Source organism: Amblyraja radiata, chromosome 11 (assembly GCF_010909765.2).
Source record: "Amblyraja radiata isolate CabotCenter1 chromosome 11, sAmbRad1.1.pri, whole genome shotgun sequence".
NCBI classification, from domain to species: Eukaryota; Metazoa; Chordata; class Chondrichthyes; order Rajiformes; family Rajidae; genus Amblyraja; species Amblyraja radiata.
Genome location: NC_045966.1, coordinates 54890882 through 54911406, shown reverse-complemented (window position 1 = coordinate 54911406; position 20525 = coordinate 54890882). Strand labels below are relative to the sequence as shown.

Below are 20525 nucleotides of genomic sequence, written 5' to 3'. Positions count from 1 at the left end.
CTTTTTCGCTGAGGGCTCCACTCACCAAATACTCTCTCAATATAGAGAACTATTTAATGATGAGCTTGGCAAGCTACCCCTCAAGTACAGCATCGCTGTTGATCCCAAAGTCACTCCTGTGGTTCGAGCACCACATAGTGTTCTGCTTGCCATGCGTGACAAAGTACACAATGAGCTCAAGCGGATGGTCTCCCTGGGTGTCATAGCTGAAGTTTCTAACCAATCTGACTGAGTATGCACCATGGTTGTTGCAATGAAGAAGAACAAGGAGGAAATCCGTATCTGCATAAACCCCAGGAATCTCAACATAGCTATCAAACGCCCGCACAACCCTATGCGAATGGTAGAGGAAGTTGCTGCTCACATAGGCAACGCATCAGTGTTCTCCGTTCTGGATGCCAAAAGTTCTTTTTGGCAGATTCCGCTGGACCCAGACTCGTCTAGCCTTACTAGGTTCGGTACCCCCTTCGGCCGTTACAAATTCCGGAGAATGCCCTTTGGCATCAACTCTGCCAGCGAGGATTTTCAGCGCACGATGGAACAACTGTTTGCGGGGTATCCATGCCCCATCATTGTCGATGACATTCTCGTCTGAGGGTGCGACTTGGCTGAGCATCATGCATCCCAATACCGATGGTGACTGCAAGTGTGTCGCACACTAACCGACACTTAACAATGTTATGCACAGATTGAAAAAGAATTGCTTGCAGTGGTTTTCGCCTGCACAAAATTCAAAGACTTAAAGTCTGTGACTATAGAGGGTAGCATTTTTTCTAAAATCAATATACAGCGCAGACAGGAAGTGGTCAAGATGAGACTTTTAATTATATAGATGTGTTGTATCTTAACGTGTGTACGACTCGACTCATTACAAATAGCTTATGGACATTGCAAATGTTTGCAATATAGTAGGAAGGAACTGCAGATGCTGGTTTAAACCGAAGATAGACTCAAAATGTTGGAGTGACTCAGTGGGACAGGCAGCATCTCTGGAGAGTAGGACGTCATTCATTCCCTCTCTCCAGAGATTCTGCCTGTCCCGCTGAGTTACTTCAGCATTTTGAGTCTATTTGTAGAACAGTAGATGTGGTTAATTTTACTAAAGGCAAGCAGCAGAGGGAGATATAGTGGAAGGTTTTCCAAGCTCCACAGCTTTGAAGCTGCTCATTCCCTCTCAGCTCGCAACTTTCTGATGGTTAACATTTGAGGATTTTTTTTTCTCTTGTTTGATCTGATCAATTTTTCTTCAAATTACACTCTATAAAGTTAGAATCAGGTGTGGAACGGTGAGTTTCCAGCTCCACAGGGTCATGATGGTGCAGTGGTAGAGTTGCTACCTTACAGTGAATGCAGCGCTGGAGACAAAGGTTCAATCCCGACTACGGGTGCTGCCTGAACGGAGTTTGTACGTTCTCCCCGTGACCTGCGTGGATATTCTCAGAGATCTTCAGTTTTCTCCCACATTCTAAAGATGTACAGGTTTGTAGGTTAATTGGCTTAGTAAAATGTAAAAATTGTCCCTAGTGGGTTTTAATGTGCGGGGATCGCTGGTCGGTGCGGACCTGGTGGGCCGAAGGGCCTGTTTCCGCGCTATATCTCAAAATGAAAAAACGAAATGAAGTAAAGTTTCCTCTGCATTCCTGTACTCACATTGCTTCTTGGTCTGAGGAGGTTTGAAATTCTCATTGTTGATTTCGAATCTCTACCTAGTCTCACCCCAGAGTTAGTCCTTTGAAAATGTTTCTCCATTTCTCACTGGTTTACATATTTCCGATTTTAATCTTTCCATAATTCCTGGCAGTTCCTTCATTTGGGACCTGTGTTTTCGTTTGACAGGGGCATAATTTTTGTTGATCCAGAGGACTACAAGTCGAGGTCTAGAATCACATTTAGGCCAGACCAAGTAAGAATGGGACACATTGGTGAATCTGATGGATTTTCACAGTACATTGTCATTCTTACCACTGCACAACCATCATACCTGAAGTTAAGGTGCAAATCAAAGTAATTTTCTTATAGATAGACACAAAGTGCTGGCGTAACTTAACGGGCCAGGCAGCATCTCAAGAGAAAAAGGATGGATGTCCTTTCAGGTCGGGAACCTTCTGCAGACTCCGGGTTTGAAGAAGGTTCTCGAACAAAAGCGGCGCCAATCCTTTTTCTCTGGCCTGCTGAGTTATCCCAGCACTTTGTGTCTATCTTTGGTAGAAACCAGCATCTGCAGTTCTGTGTTTCCACCTCTTCTTGTAGATTTGTATTAAAGATTATTAAAGACATTCCTTTTCATTTACTTGTGGGGTTTTCTTTCCTTTCATTAATATTTCTTTAATATTTCTTCAGTGTTTATGACCCTGAAACATTTATGCAAGTGCAGAGAAATATTGGACACACTGATTCAATCCGTTCCATCATCCACATTCCTGAGAGAAGCCAGGTAACTCAGACCCTTCAGCATCAATACTAGGAGTCTTTCTTCTGGAGCATCTTCTGCTCATCAATGTTGGGGAATTAAGTGTTTTTTATCTATTTGAAGCATCTGGGACTTTCAGGTCAGGAAGTTAGGAAATGACTGCAAGTTAGGTAGCATTGGTGTAGTACGTGGAGGAAGGGACTGCTGATGCTGGTTTAGACACAAAGTGCTGGAGTTTGAGGAACTCAGCGGTTCAGGCAGCATCTCTGGAGATAAAAAGATGGGTGACGTATCAGGTGAGCCTCACGTCAGTTGTAGTGAAGCCATTGGAGAGGATTCTTCAAGATAAGGTTTACTTGCATTTGGAAAAGAATAGGATATTTGGGGATAGTCAGCATGGCTTAGGCCAAGGCAGGTTATGTCTTAATAATTTGAATGTTTTGAGGAGGAGACAAAGGTAATTGATGAGGGTAAGGCAGTGCATGTTGTCCTCGTGGCTTTTAGTAAGCCATTCGATAAAGTCCCTCATGGCAGGCTGCCATGAAGATTAAGATGTATTGGATTCATTGTGGCTTGGTAGTTTAGATTCAGAACAGGCTTATCTCTGGAAGACAGGTTGTGGTGAAAGGGTGTTATTCTGGCTAGAGGTCTGTGATCAGTAGTGTTCCTCAGGGATCAATGTCACCTCTGTCATTTGTGATATATATAAATGACTTGGAGGTAAAGTAGCTGGGTTGGTTAATATGTTTGCAGACAACATCACATTTGGTGGGGTTATCAAGGAATGCAGTGGGATATAGATAAGTTACAGATAAGAGCAGACACATGGCAGATGGAATTTAATCCAAGCAAACGTGAGGTGTTGCACATTGGAAGGTTGAATGTGTGGGGAAAGTGCATAGTTTATGGCTAGACCCTTAACAACATTAACATACAGAGGGATCTTGGGATCCAAGTCTACAGCTCCCTTAAAATGTAGATAGATTGGTAACGATGGTGTATGGAATGCATACCTTCATCAGTCAGGGGTTGGACAGGCTAGATGCAGGAAGATTGTTCCCGATGTTGGGGAAGTCCAGAACAAGGGGTCACAGTTTAAGGATAAGGGAGAAATCCTTTAGGACCGAGATGAGGAAAACTTTTTTCACACAGAGAGTGGTGAATCTCCGGAATTCTCTGCCGCAGAAGGTAGTTGAGGCCAGTTCATTGGCTATATTTAAGAGGGAGTTAGATGTGGCCCTTGTGGCTAAAGGGATCAGGGGGTATGGAGAGAAGGCAGGTACAGGATACTGAGTTGGATGATCAGCCATGATCATATTGAATGGCGGTGCAGGCTCGAAGGGCCGAATGGCCTACTCCTGCACCTATTTTCTATGTTTCTATGTCTATGTTTCTATGTCAGAGCAATGAGTATAAGAGTCAGGAAGTCATGTTGCAGTTTTACAAAAAATTGGTTAGGCTGCTTTTGGAGTATTGTGCCCAATTCTGGTCTCCTCATTATAGGAAAGATATAAAGGTTTTGGAGAGGGTGCAGAAGTTGTTTAGCTGAATACTACATGGATTAGAGGGTACTAGTTATAAGAGAGGCGGGACAAACTTGGATTGTTTTCTATGGAGCATTGAAGACTGAAGGAAATACAATTATGAGAGGCATAGATAGGGTAGACAGTCTGAACCTTTTTTTGCCAGGGTAGAAATGTCATAGACTAGAAAGCTTAGCTTTAAGGTCAGAGGATGCATAGTTTAAAGAAGATATTGGGACAAGTCTTTTTACGTAGAGAGTGCTAGGTACCTGGAATGCACTGCCACGGGTGGTGGTGGAAGCAGATACAATAGTGGCATTCAAGAGGTTTTTAGATGGGTACATGTATATGCAGGGAATGGAGGGAAATGGATCATGTGAAAAATAGATTAGTTTAACTGAGCAACATGTCTGGCATTGCCATTGTGGGCCAGAGTCTGTTCCTGTGCTAAACTCTGCCATGTTCTAATTACAAGTGATTTTAACAGTTGCACAGAATAAAATGTTTTCCAGTGGCAGTAGCTAATGTAGATGGTATAAGTGTAAAGAGAAGAATAAATTGTTCTGATCTGGAATACATTGCCCAAACGTGTGCTGGAACCAAATGTAAACATAACTTTCAAAAGGGAATTAGATATTGAAAAGAACATAACTATAGGGTATATTGATAAAAGAGATCAGAGTGTCATTTTGAAAGTTGTTTCAATGAGTTAGCATCCTTGAAGGTGACTCATGCCATTTGCATTTTATTCTATTGGCAATTATCATAAATTTGACTCATTTAATTAATGACTCAGTTGGCATATCTTCCGATTATTAAAATGGTTTGTAATTTTCTGCACATCTCTGAAATCTCTGTTCCAATTAACCTCGTGTTGTGCTCATGTTTCAGTATGTTACTGCTTCCTGGGATTGCACGGTGCGTGTCTGGAATGCTTACATCAAATTACTTCCAAAGAACAAAGAAACAAGGAAAAGTACAAAAAGTGCGACAAGCTGAGAGGAAATCTCACCAGGGCTGCAATTTCCTTGGTGATTATTTCACTTTGAAATTGGTTTAACTTGTTACAAATTCATTGAGATGTGAAACTGTTTACCATCAGTTTAAATATTCAGCTACAGCATTGCCATGATTACTGGAACAGAATGTGACTGGACATTCTCTGACGAAAGGTACACCTCCTGATTCCCCAAATCTTCTGTGTCTGCTATTAAATGGAAGTTAGATGTCTGAAGGAATGGTCCACACTTGCCTAGATGGTTCAGTTGGGACAATGTCCAACACTGGCATAGTGGTGTGGAGCTACTGCCTCATAGTGCCAGACACCCGGGTTTGATCTTGACTACGGGTGCTTGTCTGTACGTAGTTTGTACATTCTCCCGGTGACCTGCGTGGGTTTTCTCAGAGATCTTCGGTTTCCTCCCACATTTCAAAGACGTACAGATTTGCAGGCTAATTGGCTTGGTATAAATGTAAATTGTTCATAGGATAGTGTTAGAATGCGGGAATCACTGGTCAGCGTGGACGTGGTGGGCCGAAGGGCCTGTATCCATGCTGTATCTCTAAACTAAACCCTCCACAACAATGCAACTTGAATGATCAGTAGCCTTCATTCATCTTAGACAACCATTTTCTCCTCCACTGACGCGCCATTTTTGGTAAGATTACTACCCATGGGAAGCAATGCACCGACAGACCAAGGATTCTTTGACAGCACCTTGTACACCAATGAACCTTATCACCTATTAGGTCAAACACAAAAGGAATATGGAAATACCACCCTGTTCCAAGCTGCCCTCCCATTCACATGCCACTCTGATTTGGACACAAATATTCATTAATTGATCGACACCCTGGAAACCCTAATCAATAGCCTTGTGAGACCATGATAGTCAAGTAAACTGCTCGGCTTCATTTATTCAAAGGCTCAAGGTGGGTGGGTTGAGAATGCTAGCTTTGTTAATGATATAATTAATAAGGACAGCACCTGTCAAGAATAAACTTTTAAAAATGTGATTAAAAAGCCTTCTGCAGTATAGACCATGCCTAAGATGAAAAATAGTGAAAAGGACATTGCATACTTTTGCAGAATGCTATTGTTTCTATTATATTCTGTAAATCACATTTGTGCTGGACACTTCTGGCATGCCCTTGGCTCCGTTAGTTCCAAAATCTGTCCGAACCAGCAGCAATGATGACAGATTATCCATTCCCACAAGACCCAGAGAGTTGTGAATCGGTGGAATTCTCCACCACAGGCAGTAGAGGCCAATTCGAGCGTTAGATTCAGCTCTTAGGGCTAACGGATCAATGGATATAGAGTGAAAGCAGGAACGGGGTACTGATTTTGAATGATCAATCATGATCATATTGAATGGTGGTGCTAGCTCGAAGAGCCTACTACTGCACCTATTTTTCATGTTTTTATGTTTCTATGATGACAGCAAATGTACATTAAACATTATTATTACTCTAATCTTCTGTCAAGCTGCCCCATCTCTGCTGCAACTGAACTATTCCCAAGAAAGCTGATCCTTTATTAGGTAAATGCAGTTTTAAGATCCAGGACCCCCCACCCCCGTTTTGACCTAGCCCACAGCTAACCATGGCCTGTTTCCTTTATCAGTGTTACTTTTTTGCATATCTTCCATTCATTTGTTATATATCTCTCTATATCACCATCTATATCTCTCGTTTCCCTTTCCCCTGACTCTCTGTCTGAAGAAGGGTCTCGACCTGAAACGTCACCTATTCCTTTTCTCCTGAGATGCTGTCTGACCCGCTGAGTTACTCCAGCTTTTAATGTCTAACTTTGGTGATTTTATAGAGGTCCATAAAATCATGATGGCCATAAATAGGGGTGAATGCACTCTGCCTTGTCCCAGGGTTGGGGAGTCAAGAACCAGAGGGCATAAATTTAAGATGAGGGGGTAAAGAATAATAGGAACCCGAGAGGCAACTTGTTCACACTGTACATATATGGAATGAGATGATAGAGGAAGTTATTGAGACAGGTTCTATAACAAAATTGAAAAGACATTTCGACAGGTACACAAGTAGAAACGGTTGAGAGGGATATTGGTCAAATTCAGGCAATATGGGCCTGGCCTAGATGGGGCATATTGGTCATCATGGACAACTTGGGCTCATGGTAAAATAGGCCAAAGTCAACATTGTTTTGTTAAGGGGAGATCTTGTCTGACAAATCTGTTGAGTTTTTTGAGGAGATATCAAACAGGCATAGGAGAGTCAGTGGATGCTATTTAGTTGGATTTTCAGAAGGCCTTTGATAAGGTGCCACATGTGAGACTGCCAAACAAGATAGGGGCCCATGGTATTAGAGGGAAGGTACTAGCATGGATATCAGATTGGCTGACTGTCAAAAGCAAAGCATGGAAATAAAGGGGACGTTTTCAGGTTGCTGCTGTTGTTTGTATTTCCACAAGGGTCTGTGTAGATACATCCATCAGTCTGAAGAGGGGTTTTGGCCTGAAACGTTGCCTATTTCCTTCGCTCCATAGATGCTGCTGCACCTGCTGAGTTTCTCCAGCATTTTAGTGTACCTTCAGTGTAGATACATTTTGGTTCTATGTTAATAATCTGGATGATGAAATTGATAGCTTTATGGCCAAGTTTCCGGATGCTACGAAGACAAGTGGAGGAGCAGGTAGTGTTGTGGAAGCAGGGAGGCTGCAAAATGACTTGGACAGGTTGGGAGAGTGGGCAAATAAGAGGCAAATGGAATACAGCATAGCAAAGTACACTTTAGCATGCACTTTAGTAGAAGGGATAAAGGCATAGACTACTTTCTAAATGGAGAAATAATTCAGAAATCGGAGGTGCAAAGGAACTTGGGATGCTGGTGCAGGATTCCCAAAAGATTAACTTGCAGATTGAGTCAGCGGTAAGGAAGGCAAATGCAAAACTAGCATTAATTTCGAGGGGGCTAGAATATAAAAGCAAGGGTGTAATGCTGATACTTTTCAGGCACTGGTGTGGCCACATTTGGAAAATTGTGAGCAGTTTTAAGCCCCATATATGAGGAAGAAGGTGCTGGTTTTGGGCAGGGTTCCAGAGGAAGTTTACAAGAATGATCCTGGAGATGATTGGATTAATGTGTGAAAAGTGTTTGAAGACTCTGCGCATGTACTTGCTGGAGTTTAGAAGGATTAGGAGAGATCTAATTGAAACTTATCGGATAATGAAAGGCCTAGATAGAGTGGATGTGGAAAAGACATTTCCAGTAATGGGAGAATCTAGATCTGAGGGTACTGCCTCAGAATAAAAGGACAAACCTTCAGAATAGAGATGAGGAGGAATTTCTTTAGCCAGAGGGTGGGGAACCCATGGAATTCATTACCACATATAGCTGTGGGGTCCAAGATATTGGGTATTTTTAAAGTGGAGCTTGATAGGTTCTTGATTAGGACGGGCATTCAATGTTATGTGTAGATGGCAGGATAAGAGGGAAAAATAGATCAGCTATGATTGAATGGCAGAATAGATACGATGGGCTGAATGGCCTAATTCTACGCTTACGTCTCATGGCCTTATGGGCTGAAGGACCTGTTTCTGTGCTATATGACTATAGAACAAGGTTCAGTTGCAGAATGATCCAAGAACTACATATAAGATATGTCTGGAATTACCATTACTTTTGGGGATTCAGATATCAGTTACGGTCCTGACCACTATTTCATGTATTGGGACCCTTGTGACATTTTGCCACAGAATACATTATTTCCTCAACAAAGAATAATTAATAGTTTTGTTCATTTTATGGCACCATCCATTATGATGATCCCCATTTATGTCTTCGATGTTGACAGTGACATATATTCTTCCCCCAGCACTCTTTACTTTTTCCTGTTGCTATTATTCCTAAAGTTCAAGCTTCTTTTCTGTCTGCACTGTTTCCAATCAAGTGACCTGAGTATTTTCTTAGGCTGAATAAATTCACTCTGTAAAGATTATCCCTTTTGTCATCCTTCTGAGCTGATCCATTTATTTTTCAATTTGCCTCGGTACATACTCATTTTACACATGAGTGTCTTTACGCAGATTTTTTAACAAAATATTTCCAGCAACCTTTAAAAAAATTATCTTCACACTAGGGGCAAGGAATAGCTATTTCCATCAGCTGATATAAATGTTCTGCTCTGCAGATTTGAAGTTATTCAGCCATTATAACGCCCAGATATATGAGCCATTAAATGTTGCTTTAATTTGGCAGAACATTCATTGGAGTATGAATTAATTTAACAGTGGCATAATAAGATAGAAAGCTGAAGGTCACTTTGTTGCCCGTTGTCTGTAACAAAGCAGGTTCGCACATTGCCAGAAAGAGATAATAACTCAGAATGGTCATTTTTTGGGCTGGTGTATCACAAAGTGGAAAGTCTGGTAAAAGTATTGGCAACTCAACTGGAATGGGATATGATCGGTCATAAGGTGCTAATTTGGCTGCCTGGATGGATAAATATAAGGCCAACACATTAACTAACTCTGTTTGTTCATAAGGTTCATCATGCTACACCACACTAACCTCATCCTCCATTTTACTTGACGTCCTAAGAGATTAGCACCACCAAGAATAAGGGGTGGGCCATTTAAAACTGAGATGAGAAAAATCTTTTTCACCCAGAGAGTTGTGAATTTGTGGAATTCTCTGCCTCAGAAGGCGGTGGAGGCCGATTCACTGAATGCATTCAAAAGAGAGTTAGATAGAGCACTTAGGGCTAGCGATATCAAGGGGTATGGGGAGAAGGCAGGAACGGGGTACTGATTGTGGATGATCAGTCATGATCACATTGAATGCCGATGCTGGCTCGAAGGGCTCCTGCTCCTATTGTCTATGTATCTATGTATCTCCATGGAATCTCTGCTCCTCTGCTTCACTGCAGGGTCAATCTCATCCTTCAGACCTGTCTGTGTGGAGTTTGCACGTTCTCCACATGATTTTTCTCCAGGTACTCCCACGTTTTCACTCAAAACCTGAAGACATGAGCACGCAAAATGCTGGAGAAACTCAGTGGATCAATTGGTATCTCTGGAGAACTTGGATAGGTGACGATTCAGGTCGGAAAGGTCCTGGCATGGAAATCGATATTAAAACATGGGGGACACCGGGGGACACAATTTCTTGGCGGCCGCACGTGCATGCGCACACTCACATACACAAGCGAGGCGTCGGTGCCAGCAGTCACCGAAAAAATCGTGTAAGTGGGAATTTCCAATCGAGTCTTCACCTCCCACTAGTCGAGATGCAGGTGTTTTGTGATAAAAGCATTGAAGGTTTATCCTAAGGTGGATTTCCTTCTGAAATATAGCAAACTATATGTAGCAATTGCTATATGTAGCAATACATGTTTCACAAAACATTGGGGGGGGGGGGTCGTCCCCCACCTCTGAAAACATGGAGGGGACCCGTCCCCCTCGTACCCCCCAGGATTTCCGCCCCTGGAAGGGTCCCGACCTGTAACATCACCATGTTCACCAGAGATTTTGCCTGACCTGCTGAGTTATTCTCGCACTTTTTGTGTAAATCAGCATCTGCAGTTCCTTGTTTTCCCAAGATGTGAGGCGTGATTAATTAATTGGCCACTGTAAACCGCTGCTAGTATTAGAATCCAAGGGAGATTTGGGGGGCAAGAGTGTAAAAAAAAAATGTGGAATATTGTTCAATAGTTCTTGATGACCTGTGGTGTGGTGTTGCTGTATGAAATTATGACACCACAACTCTTACAACCAGCAAAAGTCAAAGACTACCAAACTATAAAAGCCCATTGTTTAGCTAATGTCCTTCAGGGGAGGATATATGCTGTCCTTACTCGGTTGGGCCTGTGTATAAAACTTCAAGTTGACTCCGGAGATAGACACAAAATACTGGAGTAACTCAGCGGGGCAGGCAGCATCCCTGGAGATAAGGAATGGGTGGCATTTTGGGTAGAGACCCTTGTTCAGACTGAGGGTCAGGGAAGTGGGAGTCTGGAGATATGGAAGGGTAAGATGTGAAAACAACAGATCAAAGCAAATGGTGATAAGGAAATGTAAGATGGTTCATTGTTAGCTGAGGGGAAGGTGACAACGAGGTATACAACCAATAATATTTAATTAGGAGGACAGTAGAACTAGTTGAAGAACTGGGATGGAGGAGGGACGGAGAGAGAGGGAAAACAAGGGATATTTCAAGTTAGAGAAATCAATATTCATACTGCTGGGTTGTAAGCAGGTAGACTACGTGTGGTTGACCTTAACCACGCCACTGAAATAGCCTGTCTATTTGTTCAAGAGCAGTCATGGATAGGCAATGAATACAAGTCCTGCCTAGCTTACAAACAGACAACTAATGTGCAGCCTGCACATACAAACAAGCATTTGGGAGACGGGTTGGGTGATCTGCTTGCTGCTGCGGGGCCACCGGCATCTTCTGCCATTCGGGAACTCAGTTTGCGGACATGTTTCCAACTTGCAAACTCTTTGGGTTAAGGACAGGAATGGAACCATGTCATAACTCAAGCAAAATCTGTACCAATCTTGCCGGCAATGCCCAAATCCCAACAAATGTCACGGTGGCACAGCAGTAGAGCTACTGCCTTGCAGCGCCAGAGACCCGGGTTCGATCCTGACTACGATTGCTTGTCTATACGTAGTTTATACGTTCCAACCGTGACCCGCGTGGGCTTTCTCCGAGATTTTTGATTTCTTCCCACACTCCAAAGACGTACAGGTTTGTAGGTTAATTGGCTTGATATAAATGTAAAATTGTCCCGAGTGTCTGTAAGATGGTGTTAATATGCAGGGATCGCTGGTCGGCGCGGATTTGGTGGGCCGAAGGGCCTGTTTCCATGCTGTATCTCTAAAATAAACAAAACTAAATGAATAAAAAGAGACTAAGGTCTAATACAATTCGAGAATGACAAGTAAAATTTCAAACAAAATGGCCCTGAGTGATATTAGCATTTCAACCTGTTCCCTTGTGTTTTTCCCTCTTTTATGTTTAATGTTTATTTTAACTATGCAGTAAAGCCTTTCTTTCAAACATGCATCACGTGGGAGACAAAAGAATGTGTAATATGAGAACAGAGCTGATCAGTAAACAAGCCTAAGGCAGTCTGAGTGAAGGCAAAATAATAGTACCAAGAATTTCACAATGGAGAAAGAGGGAACTGTCTCCCTTCAACAAATATTCTCTCAGAAGGCATGTCTTCCATTCCACACAATGCTTGGAAGCAGGAATGGAGCTCTCTCTGTGCCTTAGTACTTTGAATTTTAAACCACTCATTTACAGGCACATGCCACCTCACAATATCGAATACATGGAACATTATAGCAGAAAAAACAGAAACGGAAAAACACAAAAAGCTGGAGTAACAGAGCGGGTCAGACAGCATCTCTGGGGAAAAGGAATAGGTGCCGTTTCGGGTCTAGACCCTTCTTCAGACCAACAGGTCCATGCAGGTGTCTATCCATTGTACAGATTGTCCCCAGATTACAACAGGGATCATAACCTGAATGATTCATCAGTCAGAAAAGTTGCTGTGACTAGTTCTTACACAGCAGAAGATGCCTGCAGCCGCCAACAAATCCATCCTGGAGTCTCCCAAATACTCGTCCATATGTATGAGATATACGGTGGTTGGGGATTTGTAAGCTGGGGAGAACCTGTATGAGTTTCTCATTATCTCACTTCATCTAACTTTATGCAATATCATTCTATTATTTTCGCGCTCAAGTATACACTTCACTTCTCCTGAAATATATCTCTGCTGCCACCAGAACTCACCCATGTTATAATAATTTCCAGTTTCCACCATTCATCGACTAGGGTAGTTTGTGTATTTGATTTAAGATTGACTCTTATTTACGGTCCTTGATTTTGGACATTCCTACAACTTAAAATATCTTCTTTGCATTTAACCTATCAACTCATCCAGTGATTTGTATGACATTTTATGATTATTATCAGGTCACTTCTCTGATTTCTCGCTACTGAAGATTACACCTGCACTTATAATCATGTGCTTCAAAACCTCTGTAGGTAGCAACAGCCAGCATTTGGGTTTAACTTTACTAATACTAATAGCATATTGAAGTTGGGTTTTAATGAGAAGGCAAAATTAAATATTGTGATAGAACGACAATGATTGAGACATTCCTGTCCATAATTGATCACCATTGTGGCGGCTCACAAGGGTTGGGCCATTTCCACTATCCAACCCCTCGGCACGGGAATGGATAAGTCCGGGGGCGGCCCTTAGCTACAGGGATAAAGGGCAAGGGGTTTAGGTGCAATCTCTCTCTTGCAGACTCGTCTGGTCAGGAGAAGGACAGCGAATAAAATACCTCCCGAAACACCTGGCTCTTCGTCTTCATTTCGGGATTATCGTTGCGCTACATTGGTGACCCCGACGTGATCCCAAAATGAAGGCGTGCTCGTGCGTTGTCCGCGCACTGGATTGCTCGCTTTGGGGTGTCGGTGGACATCTCCTCGGACCGGGGGCACAGTTCACCTCTGAGCTGTGGTCGGCCATGGCTCACTTGTTGGGTGTGTGGCTGCACCACACCTAGGCTATCAGCTGCAGGTAAATGACCTGGTGGAGAGTTCCACCGGCAGCTCGAGGCAGCACTGAAGGCGCGACTCTCCGGCCCGGACTGGATGGACAAACTTCCATGGGTCTTGCTGGTCATCCGAACTGCGCCTAAGGAGGACTTGGCCTCATCCTCAGCGGAGCACGTTTACGTGTCGCCACACATGGTGCCCAGGTAGTTCGTGCCGTCGGCACCGGGGCAGCAGGGAACTCCCTCATCCACTCTACAGCGCCTTCGCAAGCGAGTGGGCAGGGGTTTTGATGCAATCTCTCTCTTGGAGACTCGTCTGGTCAGGACAACGACAACGAATAAAGCACCTGGCTCATCCCTCACCTTCATTTCGGGATTATCGTCGCGCCACACCATAATATTTTAAGTAAATGGGATTAATTTGATGCACATAATTTACATGAACGTGATTAATAATGATAAAGAGCACCAAACACTTGGCGTAGCAGTAGATCTACTGCCTTACAGCGCCAGAGACCCAGGTTTGATCCTGACTACGGGGGCTGTCTGTACGGCGTTTGTACGTTCTCCCTGTGACCTGTGTGGGTTTTCTCTGAGATCTTCAGTTTCCTTCCACACTCCAAAGACATACAGGTTTGTAGGTTAATTGGCTTAGTGCAAATGTAAAATTGTCGCAAGTGTGAATAGGGTAGTGTTAATGTGCAGGGATCGCTGGTCGGTGCGGACTCAGTGGATCGAAGGGCCTGTTTCCGTGCTGTATCTCTAAACTAAACTAATCTAAACTAAGAACCTAGAGAGGTACAGCACAGAAGTAAGTTGTTGTGCCCAAAATGTCTGTGCTGAACATGATGCCAAGACAACCTATTCTCACCTGCCTGCACATGATCCATGTCCCCCCCCCAATTTTTTACATATCCATGTGTCCATCTAAAAGTCTCTTAAACGTCACTATCACATCTGCCTCCACCAGCACCCCTGGCAGCATGTTCCAACCACAAACCACCCTTTGGGTAAAAACGCATATCTCCTTCAAACTTTGCACCTTTCACCTTAAAACTATCCCCTTCAGCCTTTGATTTTTGCACCCTGGGAAATATGTGACAATATTCTATCAGGTCTATCCTCAACCTCTGGTGTTCCAAAACAAACAATCCAAGTTGCCCATACCCTCTTAGTAGTTCAGACCAACTAATCCAGAATTCATTCTAGTAAAACATCTTTGCACCCTCTCTAAGGCCTCCATATCCTTCCTGGGTAACCAGAATTGCAAGTAATACTTCAACTGCGGCCTAACCAAAGCCTTATGGAGCTGTGTCATAATTTCCTGACTCTTAAGGTCAATGCCTGGTCATTGAAGGCAAGCATACCATATGTCTTATTTACCACTCTATCTACTTGTGTTACCACATTCAGGGAGCTATAGATCCAGACCCCAATATCCCTTTGTACATCAATGATGCTAAGAGCCTTGCCATCAACTGTATACTTCTCCCTTACAATAGACTTGTCCCAATTAGACGACTCTTTAGGCGACTGCCAGGGACTAGTTATAAAGGAATTCACCTTGGACACCTGGCGACCTACGGCAGCACCTACGACAACCTACGACACCACGTACGTCAACTTACGATAGCGAAAATAGTCGACAGGGTCGCCGAAAACTTTTCAACATGTTGAAAATTCTGCGGTAGTCGACTGTAGTTGCCCAAAAAAATCGCCTAAAGGGACAGGCCCATTACACTTGCACAGTTTCAACTCCATCTGCCATTTCTACTCGCATTTCTGCAGTTGATCTATAGCCTACTTTGTGCAGAAAAGGAACGGCAGATGCTGTTTCAAGAAGGGTCTCAACCCGAAACATCACCCATTCCTTCTCTCCAGAGATGCTGCCCATCCCACTGAGTTACTCCAGCTTTTTGTGTCTACCTATAGCCTGCTATATTATTTGATAGCATTCCTCACTGCGCACAACTCCAGCAATCTTGGTGTCATCTGCAAACCTACCAACCAACCCATCTACACTTGCATCCAAGTCGTCAATATACATCACAAACAGAGGTCGCAATGCAAATTCCTGCAAAACATCACTGGTCACAAACCTCCAGCGAAATTAACGTCCATCCTCTGACTTGAGTAAGCCAGTTCTGAATGATGCCTGGTGAGAAAATTAGAGCAAGGAAGAAGTTAGGATGAAGTCTGGGTCTCGCATGCCATTTGGATTAGGTCAAAAATTGAGGCAGTTCTCAATGCAAAGCAATAATTGAGACTGTTTTTGTTTTGGCACAGACATGGTGGGCCAATGGTACTGTTTTTGTGCAGTACTAAAGACTTAGGAAATCCCCGAGTGCCAGTACAAATCATTACTTGCTGCTGGAGGTTTTGTTTCTCCTTTTTGGTATTACATCATTCTAATTTTAGTCAGGATCTCCAATGACTAGAGTCAGGAGTCACTTGTTGTGCATTTCACAGTATTTTTAGGTCTGAGTCAAAGAGCGGGGGATGACACTTCATTGTTCTCCACAAGTTCCTTTCAGAGGAAACGAAACCATGTTGATAGCCGGAGTTATCCCTCACAGCCATCAGGATGCCAAAAGCTTCTTGCAACCAAAGATGTGTGGCTGAAGTGCTTTTACATTGCGTGCCATTTAGTTGTGCAGAGCAAGGCCCCACAGAGAAAGATAAAGAAAATAAGGTGGTAATCCGGATATACATGACGGATAAATGTTTAGCAATTAGGACAACTGTCCTGATCTTCTTCAAAGTAATGCCATGAGGTTGTCGTCTACGTCTTAGAGTACAAACGGGGCTCAGTTTAAATGCCTCATCTGTATCACAGTGCCACTAAAAAAATGGCACTCCTTTAGCTCTGCACAGAAACGTGTGATCAGATCTCAGAAGTCGGTCTAGAGCCCTCACTTTTATGATTCAGAAACCTCCCTCCAGCCTGTTAATTATTGTTCCCTGTGTAGAGTTGTATTTACCTAAATAGTTATCGTGCAACTTGTACATGACCTCCACTGCAGTTTACACCAGTAGGAAAGCAGATGAATGTGTGGTCGGGACAGTGTTGCCAGAGTCAAGGTATAGCTACAAATCCTCCAAAACCGTTATGGACTAGAAACCTGTCTTGGACGTTGGCGGAACTATTATATTCGCTGCATTATGTTCTAGTGACCTTAAAGAATCAAATACCAAGCAAGACTTGTAGCCGATAAACCATAACAATAGCACCAGGGGAGCTATGTACCCAAAATGCTAACACGATTTAATGTATTACAAAGCTTTTCCTTTCAGAGTTGAAGCAATCTCTCATCATTCATTCTTATATTGTCCTCGATTCTGATGGGGTCTTATTGTGTAATATGTTCCAGTGGTCTATCGATTCAACAGAAAGCATTTGTCATGGGGATTTGTCACTGCTCCTTCTCGCTTGGAGGATTGGCTGGCTGACAATGATCGCATGATAAATCTGAGAGCATCTGTTCCAACATCCTTCTGAAAGAGCAGTTATACAGAAAACCTTGGATGGCACATGCCATCTCCTGTTATATGAAGAAAACAACCCACTGGACCATTGCCAGATCCTTGCAAGGTAATTGGCCATGAACTGTACATCAGAGGTGTAAAAGCACAAGCCTTGCAGCTGAGCGCCGCTGTACAATGGTCCTTCTCACAGCTGCAGTCAGTCGTTTCCATTATACAAAGGCCTCACTGAGCATTTCAATTTTTCTTTTGACAATCAGGCCTCTGAGAAAGAATAAGAAGTGACTCAGCTACAACTTTGCCCTTGCAGCACAAACCCACAACAATGGAGGTGAAGTTCCTCAATATTATTTTGCATCTTCTCAGAACACAGCATTTGTTCTGAAGGGGGGTGCGGCAGTAAACAAATTGTCTTCTTACATCCAAGGGGCGAGCAAATAAAGGGCTGAGCTTTCATCCAGAGGACATAGGTTCACGGTGAAGGGGAACAGATTTAATAGCAATCTGAGGGACATCTTTTTCACACACAAAGGCTGGTGGGTGTAGGGAACGAGCTGCCAGAGGGGATAGTTGAGGCAGGGACAATCCCAACATTTAAGAAACAGCTAGGCAGGCATATGGATAGGACAGGTTTGGAGGGATGGGCCAAATGTGGGCAAGTGAGACTAGTGTAGCTGGGACATGTTGGTCGGTGTGGGCAAGTTGGGCCGAAGGGCCTGTTTCCACGCTGTATGACTATGACTCTATGAGAGTGGTGTCGCAGCTGGTGGAGCTGCTGCCTGACAGTTCCAGAGACCGTGATTCAATTCTTCACCTCCGGTGCTGTCTGTGGGGAGTTTGACCATTCTCCCGACGACTGTGTAGTTTCCTCCAGGTGCTCCGATTTCCTCCCACATCCCAAAGACATGTGGATGGTAGGTTAATTGGTTTCTGTAAATTTTGTGCAGGTGGAGGTAGAATTTGGGGAGTAATTGATGGGAATGTTGGAAGAATAACATTAGTCAGTATAGAACAGTGTAAAATAACATGTGTGGTTGATAGCTGGTACAGTTCCCTTGGGCCAAAGGGCCTAGTTCCATGGTGTCTATCACTATTTGGCTGTAAGCTTACTACATGATGCAAATTTTGGAAATTAGCTGACAATAAGGATCCAGATTATTTTCTTACACAGAACACAGAACATAAAACAGTACAGTGGGTCAGGCAGCATCTTTGGAGAAAAGAAATAGGTGAAGTTTTGCATTAAACCCCTTCTTCAGACTGAAAGTCAGGGCAGAGGAAAACTGGAGGGACCTCCACCCGAAAAGTAATCTGTTATACCTCAGATGACAGGGGTGTGGAGGTACAGAGCCGACTCATAAATGAGGATGTGCAGGATGGAACTGCAGGTGCTGCTTTAAACACAAGGTAGACACAAAAAACTGGAGTAACTCAGCGGGACAGGCAGCATCTCTGGAGAGAAGGAATGGGTGACGTTTTGGGTTGAGACCCTTCTTCAAATGAGGATGCTGAGTTCCCCACTGAGGTGAGGATGCTGGAGAATGAAAAGTGAGGACAACATACTAAAGGGGAAAGTGGTTTGTAGCCATTGGTCATATGACCCTTCCACACATTAAACCCCCTCGTACTCTCCTTCCAAGTGGGTACCTTTTTAATCATTAGAGCCAATAGTGGAATATCTAGTGCACTACGCAAGAATGGTATACCTGTCTCCATGTGATGTTCCATGGTGGTGGCCACATTTTCCATCGGATTAAGACATCATTGGCCTGTGACATCCTCATGTCCAGCATGTATTCGTCCTCCCACCCTGTAAATGGCTGTGAGAAGCTGTAACACTCGCCGGTACTGAACTAATATCTACCTCATTTGTGACCCTCGGACTATCCTCGATCGGACTTTGCTGGCTTAAGCTTGCGCTAAACATTACTCTCTTATCATGTATCTATACACTGTAAAGGTTCGATTGTAATCATGTATAGTCTTTCTGCTGACTGGATAACATGCAACAAAAGCTTTTCACTGTACCTCGGTACACGTGACAATAAACTAAACTGAACTGCACCTCACACAGCTTCTGCTGCACTACATCCTCAAGGGCTTTTATAATTGACAAACCACGATGTGCTACATCAGCATCCAGAGGAGTTGAATTGGAAAGTCGTGTTCTTCAATATTTAACAGCGCTATTCCTGCCCCTGATCATATCTAAGAAATTAATGCATGGTTTGTAAGAAATATATATTCTTTGCCGGCATAAAACATCAAGGGTAAGTGGCCCAGCCATGGTCAACAAGAATAGATTATGACTGTATAGATTAAAGGAAAGAACTAAAAATATTACCATGAGATTGTAAATATTTTAGATTTCAACTAAGGGTAAATAAATTCATAAAGAGAAAAAGGAATCAGTGGAATAGATCGGGTCTCTTGCCCAGAGTAGGTGAATCTAGGAACAGAGGACATAGGTTTAAGGACATAGGGAAAAGATTTAATAGGAATCTGAGATGTAACATTTTCACACAAAGGGTGGTGGGTGTATGGAACAAGCTGCCAGAGGAGGCAGTTGAGGCAGGGACTATCCCGACTTGGAAGGAAGCATAGTGGAGGAAACAGGTTTGGAGATACAAAAGACTGCAGGTGCTGGAATCTTGAGCAAAAGCCAAACAGCAGGAGGAACTCAGTGGGTTAGTCAGCACTTATGGAGAGAAATGGATAGGTGACATCTTGAATTGAGACTTCTTCAGACCAACCTGAAATGAAGTCTGAAAAACTGATTGGGAAAAACATATGTGTGGGTTGAAGATACAGTAGCAGACTGAAATCAAGATGTAGGAATAAATGGGCCATTTGGGGCTAGAGAGGCTGTAACTAGTGGGGTATCATTAGAATCAGTTCTCAGGCCCGAATTATTCACAATCTGCATCAATCATTTTGATAAGCGTCCCAAGCTTATTATATCAAAGTTTGATGATGGTGCAAAAGCAATGTGGGTTGCAAGGAGGAATCAAATAGGACTCACGAGAGCACAAAGCAGCCAAGTGAATGGGTGAGGGAGTGGTAGGTGGAATAAAAAGGAAAGTGGAGTATCTTAAATGATCATCAGGTTATAAGATATAGAATCAGAATTAGGCCATTTGGCCCATCAGGTCTACTCTGCCATTCAATCATGGCTGATCTGTCTCTCCCTCCTAACCCCATTCCACGACCTTCTTCCCATAAACCCTGACACCCGTATTAATCAAAAATGTATCTATCTCTGCCTTAACAATGTCCATTGACTTGGCCCCCACACCGTTCTGTGGCAAAGAATTTCACAGGTTCACCTCCTTCTGACTTAAGAAATTCCTCCTCATCTCCTTCCTAAAGGAACATCCTTTAATTCTGAGGTTATGACCTCTAGTCTTTGACTCTAGTCAGATGTTACCTCTAGTGAAAACATCCTCTCCACATCCACTCTATACAGGCCTTTCACTATTCAGTAAGTTTCAATGAGGTGCCCCCTCATCCTTCTAAACTCCAGCGAGAAGGATGATGAGAGACAATAG

The 20525-nt window shown here is 43.3% G+C and overlaps 1 protein-coding gene across 1 annotated transcript in view; it reads left to right on the top strand.

The window, feature by feature from the left end:
- LOC116978416 overlaps positions 1-5297 on the top strand; it is a 68679-nt gene extending 63382 nt beyond the window's left edge. The window contains exons 16-17 of the mRNA XM_033029537.1: positions 2341-2434; positions 4825-5297. Of these exons, the coding sequence (XP_032885428.1) occupies positions 2341-2434; positions 4825-4932 (202 nt within the window). The 3' untranslated portion in view covers positions 4933-5297. The remainder of the gene's footprint in view (positions 1-2340; positions 2435-4824) is intronic.
- Positions 5298-20525: the final 15228 nt, after the last annotated feature.